At 52.8% G+C, this 12,307-nt stretch overlaps 1 protein-coding gene across 7 annotated transcripts in view; it reads right to left on the bottom strand.

The window, feature by feature from the left end:
* LOC138919041 (ATP-binding cassette sub-family D member 2-like) overlaps positions 1 to 12,307 on the bottom strand; it is a 173,057-nt gene that overhangs the window by 139,593 nt on the left and 21,157 nt on the right. The window contains exon 8 of one of the 7 annotated variants that reach the window (XM_070243003.1): positions 11,596 to 11,718. The exons of 5 other annotated variants lie outside the window; for them this stretch is intronic. In XM_070243003.1, the coding sequence (XP_070099104.1) occupies positions 11,716 to 11,718 (3 nt within the window). In that variant the 3' untranslated portion in view covers positions 11,596 to 11,715. Of the gene's footprint in view, positions 1 to 11,595; positions 11,719 to 11,919; positions 12,082 to 12,307 lie in introns of those variants that run through there. One more of the 7 variants, XM_070243001.1, reaches the window with a different exon arrangement.

Genomic DNA, 12,307 nt, shown 5'->3' with positions numbered 1-12,307 from the left:
AGATGCGGTCAGTAGCAACTGCAAGCTGGAAAGGAAACAAAGCCGGGTGTAATCCATTCCAGTTCACACGTTGCACGAGGGACAGCCTCCAAGCCTTGAATACTTATGTATGCATTTATCCATTTATTTAATCAACCACTACTAACGCCTACTGAAGGCCAGACACTGCTCTAAGTACTTTACGGACATGAAATAGCCTCTAACCTTTACACTCACCTATGGAGTGTGTGTTATAATCATCCCCGTTTTACAGATCAGGAAACTGACACACAGAATGGTACAGTAACTTGCCCAAGTTCACACAGCCCGTAGGTGGCAGAGCTAGGACCCATGTGACAGAGTCTGGCTCCAGAGTCCACGTGCTGAATCACCACGCTTAGTCTCCGAAAACCTATAGAAAGCGCCAGCCTTAATCGAAAAGTTTGGTTTTCCCCACCCTACAGTCGCTACGCGGCCCCAGTCTCCAGGGCATGCTTTCAGCTCCTCTGACAGGCCATCCTCCTCCCTTGCCCTGTCCCAACGCTCTCCCGCACAAGTCCTCCTTTGCTTTTAGGCATCTGCTCTCAGCTTAAACATCACTGCCTAAGTCACAAAGTCTAACAGTAAATGCCGTATTTCTCAGCACTCAACACAGAATTGCTTTTACGTATCTCCTAGGTAATTAGTTGCTGCCTATCTGTCCTTTCCAACTAGGCTGCGAGGTCCAGTACGTCAAACACCCTGTCAGTCTTGCCCACCAAGTGTCCAGACCACTGAACACGCACCGACCCGAGGAAAGGAAGTCCCAAAGTCAACTCTCCAGACTTTCTGTGGAAGGAGGGAACGAACGGAGCACCCTCCAGCCTCACGCTTTCTTTGCCAGACTTTCAAGTGTGGGACACACACCTGTGCTCACAATGCTCCCCGGACAGCCCCCACTGCACCCCTAACAGGTAGACTTCTGCCCAGTCAAGGCCTTTGGAAAGCACTGGCTCTGCACACGAATATTATGCGGCCCTCCACAGGCCACTTCCCCTGAACCGGCCTGAGCTTCAGGGCCACGACAGGCTTCGTGAAAACCCCAACGGAACGTAGCCTCGAAAAGAGGGAGACCTGCACCCCTCAGAACGCATCGAGACCAGTGTCGTTACCGACGTCGCGTCTGGCCTTCCAAGAAGCCAAGACCACGGGCGCCGCTTCAGCGCCCGACTCCCGGGCACCGCATCCCCAGGCTGGCCCCTGGGCAGGTGCCCGGCACACACCGCCCGTTCCACGAACGCGTGAAGCGCACGAAGAGACCCCCTCGCTGCCCGCGCCGCGCAGCTGTCCCGCGGCCTGACGGGCACCTCTCGGCGCACAAGCCTATTCCTCAGGGACACGCTCGCCTCCCACCAGCCCCCAGGCCCACGCCCCCAGGTACCTCTCCCAGATGGAATCCTCTTCGCAGGCGCCCTGGTCGTCCGTGTCCGGCGAGCAGGAAGAGCGGGAGCTGAAGGAGGGCCTCCTCAGGCTAGCGGCCGTGGCTGTGGAGGGCCCGGGCTGCTGTGCCCAGCGGGGACACGGAGCGGCGTCCAGGGACGCCGGGGGAACGGGCGAGCCCGGCCCAGGAGAGAGCAGCAGAGCGCGGCCGGACTCCGCCGGGCTCGGCTCTGGGCAGGCAGGCGCGGCTGGCCGACGCCTCCCCGGACGGCGGCCCAGCAGCCGTGCGCGCTCCCCGCGCGCGCGCGCGCGCCGCCGCCCAGAGGCTCCCTGGCCGCTGCCCCGCCCCACCCCCCCCCCCCCTCCGGCGGTGGACTGCGGACAGGGACAGGGACACCCTCCTGGGAGAACTCCTGGGGCCCCGCCCACACGCTCGCTCTCGGGGAACTGCAGCCTCCTCGGGTCTGACTGCAATGCCACACCCGAAACCATGCAACGTCTAGAAGAAAACATAGGCAGTATGCCCTTTGACAGCAGTCTTAGCAGCCTACTTTCAAGTACCATGTCTGACTGGGCAATGGAAACAAAGTACAAAATGAACAAACGGGACTACATCAAAGTGAAAAAAAATCTTCTGCACGGCAAAGGAAACCATCCACAAAACCAAAACACAACCTAACAACTGGGAGAAGATACTTGCAAACCATATATCGGATAAGGGGTTTATATCCAAAACACAGAAAGAACTCCGACAGCTCAACAACAACAAAAAATCAACAACCCGATTAAAAAGACGGGCAAAAGATCTGAGCAGTGACTTCTCCAAAGAAGGTATACGGGTGGCCAACAGGCATATGGAAAGGGGCTCAACATCATTAGCGATCAGAGGAAGGCAAATCAAAACTACAAGGAGAGGTCACCTTCCTCTGGTCAGAATGGCTCTAATTAACAAGACAGGAGACAAGTGTCGGAGAGGATGTGGAGAGAAGGGAACTCTCCTACACTGCTGGTGGGAGTGCAGACTGGTGCAGCCACCATGGAAAGCCGTATGGAGTATCCTCAGAAAACTAAGAATACATCTACCATATGTATGATCCAGCTAGCCCACTGCTGGGTATTTATCCAAAGAACTGGAAAACACCAATGCAGAAAGACACATGCACCCCTAGGTTCACTGCAGCATTATTCACAACAGCCAAAACTTGGAAGCAACCTAGGTGCCCATCAAGGGAAGTATGGACAGAGAAGATGTGGTGTGTATACACAATGGAATGCTACTCGGCCCTAAGAAACGATGAGCTCCGGCCATTTGTGACAACGTGGATGGACCTTGAGGGTATTATGCGAAGTGAAATAAATCAGAGGGAGAAAGTCAAACACCGTGTGATCTCACTCATGAGTACATGATAAAAACAATGACGAACACGCACAGAGCAACGGAGATTGGATTGGTGGTTACCGTAGGGGGAGGGGGGGGAGGGGAGAGAGCCGAAGGGGCGATGAGGCTCACATGTGAGGCGACGGACTATAATTAGTTTTTGGGCGGTGAACACGACGTAATCTACACAGAATTCGAAATGTATTACAACGTACCTCTGGAAAGCTACGTGATGTTAGAATCCACTGTCACTGCAATAAAGTAAAATAAAATAAAATAAAACAAAATAAAATAAAGAAGTGTAGGAGCCTCAAGAGGCTAACAGGCTTTTGCAAAGTTATTCTAGGGATTTTTACGGCTTGGCTCAGGGCGGCAGACACCAGCCTGAGACACAGCTGTGACATAGCCACGAACTTCAACTCGACTATATTCCGACTGGAGGGAAGTCAAAACTACTGTAATCATAATTTATTGAAGGCTTCGCTTTGTGCCAGATCCTGCGCCGACTGCTTTGCACCAACTGTCTCGTTTAATCCTCACATCCAAAAGGTAGGTTACCGTTATTCTCCCCATTGTAAAGGTGAGGAGAGGAGGCGGAAGCAGAAAGATGGCAACCTGCCTGGAATTCACAGAAGGATTCTCTAGGTAATGACATGACTTTTGGACAAGACTTAAAGGTTTAACACATGACAGTGAAGACGCAGATCCCAGTATCACAGAACGTGAAAAACACTGAGTCCTGCCAAATGGATTAAAACACTAACTATGGATCCTCACAATCTCTTGGCCTGTTTTCTCAGGTGAGGGAAAACCCGGTGTGGAAAACCGTTGAGGAGATGTCTGCAGATGAGGACTATGGCTGGTCTTTAAAGCCGGGAACTATCCCAGTAGATTCTGAGTCAGTGGGTCCAGAGTAGGCCTCGAGCGTCTCCGTTCTTTGACAGAGCCCCACAGGCTACACTCCCGTGCCCTTGGAGTTGGGAAGTACCGTCAGGCGCTACATCAGGACGTTTCAGTCAACAACGGGGGTCCCAAAAGATTAGTCCCATAGAGCCAAGGTGTATAGGAGGCTCTGCCATCTAGGTTTATGAACTCCGTGGTGCTTGCACGCTCACGAGATTGCCTGACCGTGACGCACTCCTCAGAACCTAGCCCCACTGTTAAGCAAAGCATGACTGCACTGCCTTAGATTCTCCACGGTTCCGGACCCTGCACGGTTTAGATGACTGCACACGCAGAGGGCCCCGCGTCTGAGGCAGAGAGCGGCTGGAGTCACAAAAGCTCTCGACAGAGAGTCAAGGAAAGGCGTGCTCTGCTTACACGACTCTCTACTTTTCTCTGGGTCTGAACTATTTTACAGCTAATCTACTTTTTTTAACCGAGCAGCTTTGCCAAGAAAAAGTTACCAACAAATACCAGCCAAACCAATATAAGCGATACCTATTAAATAAGCCTGACCCTACTAGGCTACTGACAAGGCTTTTATTTCCCTGGGATAATCTGGACAGCATTAGATTCTGTTACCAAGAGCAGCCAAGTCGAGGGAGATTATTTCTAATTCCACAGTGCCACAGATGCGGTCAGTAGCAACTGCAAGCTGGAAAGGAAACAAAGCCGGGTGTAATCCATTCCAGTTCACACGTTGCACGAGGGACAGCCTCCAAGCCTTGAATACTTATGTATGCATTTATCCATTTATTTAATCAACCACTACTAACGCCTACTGAAGGCCAGACACTGCTCTAAGTACTTTACGGACATGAAATAGCCTCTAACCTTTACACTCACCTATGGAGTGTGTGTTATAATCATCCCCGTTTTACAGATCAGGAAACTGACACACAGAATGGTACAGTAACTTGCCCAAGTTCACACAGCCCGTAGGTGGCAGAGCTAGGACCCATGTGACAGAGTCTGGCTCCAGAGTCCACGTGCTGAATCACCACGCTTAGTCTCCGAAAACCTATAGAAAGCGCCAGCCTTAATCGAAAAGTTTGGTTTTCCCCACCCTACAGTCGCTACGCGGCCCCAGTCTCCAGGGCATGCTTTCAGCTCCTCTGACAGGCCATCCTCCTCCCTTGCCCTGTCCCAACGCTCTCCCGCACAAGTCCTCCTTTGCTTTTAGGCATCTGCTCTCAGCTTAAACATCACTGCCTAAGTCACAAAGTCTAACAGTAAATGCCGTATTTCTCAGCACTCAACACAGAATTGCTTTTACGTATCTCCTAGGTAATTAGTTGCTGCCTATCTGTCCTTTCCAACTAGGCTGCGAGGTCCAGTACGTCAAACACCCTGTCAGTCTTGCCCACCAAGTGTCCAGACCACTGAACACGCACCGACCCGAGGAAAGGAAGTCCCAAAGTCAACTCTCCAGACTTTCTGTGGAAGGAGGGAACGAACGGAGCACCCTCCAGCCTCACGCTTTCTTTGCCAGACTTTCAAGTGTGGGACACACACCTGTGCTCACAATGCTCCCCGGACAGCCCCCACTGCACCCCTAACAGGTAGACTTCTGCCCAGTCAAGGCCTTTGGAAAGCACTGGCTCTGCACACGAATATTATGCGGCCCTCCACAGGCCACTTCCCCTGAACCGGCCTGAGCTTCAGGGCCACGACAGGCTTCGTGAAAACCCCAACGGAACGTAGCCTCGAAAAGAGGGAGACCTGCACCCCTCAGAACGCATCGAGACCAGTGTCGTTACCGACGTCGCGTCTGGCCTTCCAAGAAGCCAAGACCACGGGCGCCGCTTCAGCGCCCGACTCCCGGGCACCGCATCCCCAGGCTGGCCCCTGGGCAGGTGCCCGGCACACACCGCCCGTTCCACGAACGCGTGAAGCGCACGAAGAGACCCCCTCGCTGCCCGCGCCGCGCAGCTGTCCCGCGGCCTGACGGGCACCTCTCGGCGCACAAGCCTATTCCTCAGGGACACGCTCGCCTCCCACCAGCCCCCAGGCCCACGCCCCCAGGTACCTCTCCCAGATGGAATCCTCTTCGCAGGCGCCCTGGTCGTCCGTGTCCGGCGAGCAGGAAGAGCGGGAGCTGAAGGAGGGCCTCCTCAGGCTAGCGGCCGTGGCTGTGGAGGGCCCGGGCTGCTGTGCCCAGCGGGGACACGGAGCGGCGTCCAGGGACGCCGGGGGAACGGGCGAGCCCGGCCCAGGAGAGAGCAGCAGAGCGCGGCCGGACTCCGCCGGGCTCGGCTCTGGGCAGGCAGGCGCGGCTGGCCGACGCCTCCCCGGACGGCGGCCCAGCAGCCGTGCGCGCTCCCCGCGCGCGCGCGCGCGCCGCCGCCCAGAGGCTCCCTGGCCGCTGCCCCGCCCCACCCCCCCCCCCCCTCCGGCGGTGGACTGCGGACAGGGACAGGGACACCCTCCTGGGAGAACTCCTGGGGCCCCGCCCACACGCTCGCTCTCGGGGAACTGCAGCCTCCTCGGGTCTGACTGCAATGCCACACCCGAAACCATGCAACGTCTAGAAGAAAACATAGGCAGTATGCCCTTTGACAGCAGTCTTAGCAGCCTACTTTCAAGTACCATGTCTGACTGGGCAATGGAAACAAAGTACAAAATGAACAAACGGGACTACATCAAAGTGAAAAAAAATCTTCTGCACGGCAAAGGAAACCATCCACAAAACCAAAACACAACCTAACAACTGGGAGAAGATACTTGCAAACCATATATCGGATAAGGGGTTTATATCCAAAACACAGAAAGAACTCCGACAGCTCAACAACAACAAAAAATCAACAACCCGATTAAAAAGACGGGCAAAAGATCTGAGCAGTGACTTCTCCAAAGAAGGTATACGGGTGGCCAACAGGCATATGGAAAGGGGCTCAACATCATTAGCGATCAGAGGAAGGCAAATCAAAACTACAAGGAGAGGTCACCTTCCTCTGGTCAGAATGGCTCTAATTAACAAGACAGGAGACAAGTGTCGGAGAGGATGTGGAGAGAAGGGAACTCTCCTACACTGCTGGTGGGAGTGCAGACTGGTGCAGCCACCATGGAAAGCCGTATGGAGTATCCTCAGAAAACTAAGAATACATCTACCATATGTATGATCCAGCTAGCCCACTGCTGGGTATTTATCCAAAGAACTGGAAAACACCAATGCAGAAAGACACATGCACCCCTAGGTTCACTGCAGCATTATTCACAACAGCCAAAACTTGGAAGCAACCTAGGTGCCCATCAAGGGAAGTATGGACAGAGAAGATGTGGTGTGTATACACAATGGAATGCTACTCGGCCCTAAGAAACGATGAGCTCCGGCCATTTGTGACAACGTGGATGGACCTTGAGGGTATTATGCGAAGTGAAATAAATCAGAGGGAGAAAGTCAAACACCGTGTGATCTCACTCATGAGTACATGATAAAAACAATGACGAACACGCACAGAGCAACGGAGATTGGATTGGTGGTTACCGTAGGGGGAGGGGGGGGAGGGGAGAGAGCCGAAGGGGCGATGAGGCTCACATGTGAGGCGACGGACTATAATTAGTTTTTGGGCGGTGAACACGACGTAATCTACACAGAATTCGAAATGTATTACAACGTACCTCTGGAAAGCTACGTGATGTTAGAATCCACTGTCACTGCAATAAAGTAAAATAAAATAAAATAAAACAAAATAAAATAAAGAAGTGTAGGAGCCTCAAGAGGCTAACAGGCTTTTGCAAAGTTATTCTAGGGATTTTTACGGCTTGGCTCAGGGCGGCAGACACCAGCCTGAGACACAGCTGTGACATAGCCACGAACTTCAACTCGACTATATTCCGACTGGAGGGAAGTCAAAACTACTGTAATCATAATTTATTGAAGGCTTCGCTTTGTGCCAGATCCTGCGCCGACTGCTTTGCACCAACTGTCTCGTTTAATCCTCACATCCAAAAGGTAGGTTACCGTTATTCTCCCCATTGTAAAGGTGAGGAGAGGAGGCGGAAGCAGAAAGATGGCAACCTGCCTGGAATTCACAGAAGGATTCTCTAGGTAATGACATGACTTTTGGACAAGACTTAAAGGTTTAACACATGACAGTGAAGACGCAGATCCCAGTATCACAGAACGTGAAAAACACTGAGTCCTGCCAAATGGATTAAAACACTAACTATGGATCCTCACAATCTCTTGGCCTGTTTTCTCAGGTGAGGGAAAACCCGGTGTGGAAAACCGTTGAGGAGATGTCTGCAGATGAGGACTATGGCTGGTCTTTAAAGCCGGGAACTATCCCAGTAGATTCTGAGTCAGTGGGTCCAGAGTAGGCCTCGAGCGTCTCCGTTCTTTGACAGAGCCCCACAGGCTACACTCCCGTGCCCTTGGAGTTGGGAAGTACCGTCAGGCGCTACATCAGGACGTTTCAGTCAACAACGGGGGTCCCAAAAGATTAGTCCCATAGAGCCAAGGTGTATAGGAGGCTCTGCCATCTAGGTTTATGAACTCCGTGGTGCTTGCACGCTCACGAGATTGCCTGACCGTGACGCACTCCTCAGAACCTAGCCCCACTGTTAAGCAAAGCATGACTGCACTGCCTTAGATTCTCCACGGTTCCGGACCCTGCACGGTTTAGATGACTGCACACGCAGAGGGCCCCGCGTCTGAGGCAGAGAGCGGCTGGAGTCACAAAAGCTCTCGACAGAGAGTCAAGGAAAGGCGTGCTCTGCTTACACGACTCTCTACTTTTCTCTGGGTCTGAACTATTTTACAGCTAATCTACTTTTTTTAACCGAGCAGCTTTGCCAAGAAAAAGTTACCAACAAATACCAGCCAAACCAATATAAGCGATACCTATTAAATAAGCCTGACCCTACTAGGCTACTGACAAGGCTTTTATTTCCCTGGGATAATCTGGACAGCATTAGATTCTGTTACCAAGAGCAGCCAAGTCGAGGGAGATTATTTCTAATTCCACAGTGCCACAGATGCGGTCAGTAGCAACTGCAAGCTGGAAAGGAAACAAAGCCGGGTGTAATCCATTCCAGTTCACACGTTGCACGAGGGACAGCCTCCAAGCCTTGAATACTTATGTATGCATTTATCCATTTATTTAATCAACCACTACTAACGCCTACTGAAGGCCAGACACTGCTCTAAGTACTTTACGGACATGAAATAGCCTCTAACCTTTACACTCACCTATGGAGTGTGTGTTATAATCATCCCCGTTTTACAGATCAGGAAACTGACACACAGAATGGTACAGTAACTTGCCCAAGTTCACACAGCCCGTAGGTGGCAGAGCTAGGACCCATGTGACAGAGTCTGGCTCCAGAGTCCACGTGCTGAATCACCACGCTTAGTCTCCGAAAACCTATAGAAAGCGCCAGCCTTAATCGAAAAGTTTGGTTTTCCCCACCCTACAGTCGCTACGCGGCCCCAGTCTCCAGGGCATGCTTTCAGCTCCTCTGACAGGCCATCCTCCTCCCTTGCCCTGTCCCAACGCTCTCCCGCACAAGTCCTCCTTTGCTTTTAGGCATCTGCTCTCAGCTTAAACATCACTGCCTAAGTCACAAAGTCTAACAGTAAATGCCGTATTTCTCAGCACTCAACACAGAATTGCTTTTACGTATCTCCTAGGTAATTAGTTGCTGCCTATCTGTCCTTTCCAACTAGGCTGCGAGGTCCAGTACGTCAAACACCCTGTCAGTCTTGCCCACCAAGTGTCCAGACCACTGAACACGCACCGACCCGAGGAAAGGAAGTCCCAAAGTCAACTCTCCAGACTTTCTGTGGAAGGAGGGAACGAACGGAGCACCCTCCAGCCTCACGCTTTCTTTGCCAGACTTTCAAGTGTGGGACACACACCTGTGCTCACAATGCTCCCCGGACAGCCCCCACTGCACCCCTAACAGGTAGACTTCTGCCCAGTCAAGGCCTTTGGAAAGCACTGGCTCTGCACACGAATATTATGCGGCCCTCCACAGGCCACTTCCCCTGAACCGGCCTGAGCTTCAGGGCCACGACAGGCTTCGTGAAAACCCCAACGGAACGTAGCCTCGAAAAGAGGGAGACCTGCACCCCTCAGAACGCATCGAGACCAGTGTCGTTACCGACGTCGCGTCTGGCCTTCCAAGAAGCCAAGACCACGGGCGCCGCTTCAGCGCCCGACTCCCGGGCACCGCATCCCCAGGCTGGCCCCTGGGCAGGTGCCCGGCACACACCGCCCGTTCCACGAACGCGTGAAGCGCACGAAGAGACCCCCTCGCTGCCCGCGCCGCGCAGCTGTCCCGCGGCCTGACGGGCACCTCTCGGCGCACAAGCCTATTCCTCAGGGACACGCTCGCCTCCCACCAGCCCCCAGGCCCACGCCCCCAGGTACCTCTCCCAGATGGAATCCTCTTCGCAGGCGCCCTGGTCGTCCGTGTCCGGCGAGCAGGAAGAGCGGGAGCTGAAGGAGGGCCTCCTCAGGCTAGCGGCCGTGGCTGTGGAGGGCCCGGGCTGCTGTGCCCAGCGGGGACACGGAGCGGCGTCCAGGGACGCCGGGGGAACGGGCGAGCCCGGCCCAGGAGAGAGCAGCAGAGCGCGGCCGGACTCCGCCGGGCTCGGCTCTGGGCAGGCAGGCGCGGCTGGCCGACGCCTCCCCGGACGGCGGCCCAGCAGCCGTGCGCGCTCCCCGCGCGCGCGCGCGCCGCCGCCCAGAGGCTCCCTGGCCGCTGCCCCGCCCCACCCCCCCCCCCTCCGGCGGTGGACTGCGGACAGGGACAGGGACACCCTCCTGGGAGAACTCCTGGGGCCCCGCCCACACGCTCGCTCTCGGGGAACTGCAGCCTCCTCGGGTCTGACTGCAATGCCACACCCGAAACCATGCAACGTCTAGAAGAAAACATAGGCAGTATGCCCTTTGACAGCAGTCTTAGCAGCCTACTTTCAAGTACCATGTCTGACTGGGCAATGGAAACAAAGTACAAAATGAACAAACGGGACTACATCAAAGTGAAAAAAAATCTTCTGCACGGCAAAGGAAACCATCCACAAAACCAAAACACAACCTAACAACTGGGAGAAGATACTTGCAAACCATATATCGGATAAGGGGTTTATATCCAAAACACAGAAAGAACTCCGACAGCTCAACAACAACAAAAAATCAACAACCCGATTAAAAAGACGGGCAAAAGATCTGAGCAGTGACTTCTCCAAAGAAGGTATACGGGTGGCCAACAGGCATATGGAAAGGGGCTCAACATCATTAGCGATCAGAGGAAGGCAAATCAAAACTACAAGGAGAGGTCACCTTCCTCTGGTCAGAATGGCTCTAATTAACAAGACAGGAGACAAGTGTCGGAGAGGATGTGGAGAGAAGGGAACTCTCCTACACTGCTGGTGGGAGTGCAGACTGGTGCAGCCACCATGGAAAGCCGTATGGAGTATCCTCAGAAAACTAAGAATACATCTACCATATGTATGATCCAGCTAGCCCACTGCTGGGTATTTATCCAAAGAACTGGAAAACACCAATGCAGAAAGACACATGCACCCCTAGGTTCACTGCAGCATTATTCACAACAGCCAAAACTTGGAAGCAACCTAGGTGCCCATCAAGGGAAGTATGGACAGAGAAGATGTGGTGTGTATACACAATGGAATGCTACTCGGCCCTAAGAAACGATGAGCTCCGGCCATTTGTGACAACGTGGATGGACCTTGAGGGTATTATGCGAAGTGAAATAAATCAGAGGGAGAAAGTCAAACACCGTGTGATCTCACTCATGAGTACATGATAAAAACAATGACGAACACGCACAGAGCAACGGAGATTGGATTGGTGGTTACCGTAGGGGGAGGGGGGGAGGGGAGAGAGCCAAAGGGGCGATGAGGCTCACATGTGAGGTGACGGACTATAATTAGTTTTTGGGCGGTGAACACGACGTAATCTACACAGAATTCGAAATGTATTACAACGTACCTCTGGAAAGCTACGTGATGTTAGAATCCACTGTCACTGCAATAAAGTAAAATAAAATAAAATAAAGCAAAATAAAATAAAGAAGTGTAGGAGCCTCAAGAGGCTAACAGGCTTTTGCAAAGTTATTCTAGGGATTTTTACGGCTTGGCTCAGGGCGGCAGACACCAGCCTGAGACACAGCTGTGACATAGCCACGAACTTCAACTCAACGATATTCCGACTGGAGGGAAGTCAAAATTACTGTAATCATAATTTATTGAAGGCTTCACTTTGTGCCAGATCCTGCGCCGACTGCTTTGCACCAACTGTCTCGTTTGATCCTCACATCCAAAAGGTAGGTTACCGTTATTCTCCCCATTGTAAAGGTGACGAGGCGGAAGCAGAAAGATGGCAACCTGCCTGGAATTCACAGAAGGATTCTCTAGGTAATGACATGACTTTTGGACAAGACTTAAAGGTTTAACACATGACAGTGAAGACGCAGATCCCAGTATCACAGAACGTGAAAAACACTGAGTCCTGCCAAATGGATTAAAACGCTAACTATGGATCCTCACAATCTCTTGGCCTGTTTTCTCAGGTGAGGGAAAACCCAGTGTGAAAAACCGTTTGGGAACCTTGTATA

The sequence above is a fragment of the Equus caballus genome, chromosome 19, assembly GCF_041296265.1.
Source record: "Equus caballus isolate H_3958 breed thoroughbred chromosome 19, TB-T2T, whole genome shotgun sequence".
NCBI classification, from domain to species: Eukaryota; Metazoa; Chordata; class Mammalia; order Perissodactyla; family Equidae; genus Equus; species Equus caballus.
This window is presented reverse-complemented; position numbering and strand designations above follow the sequence as displayed.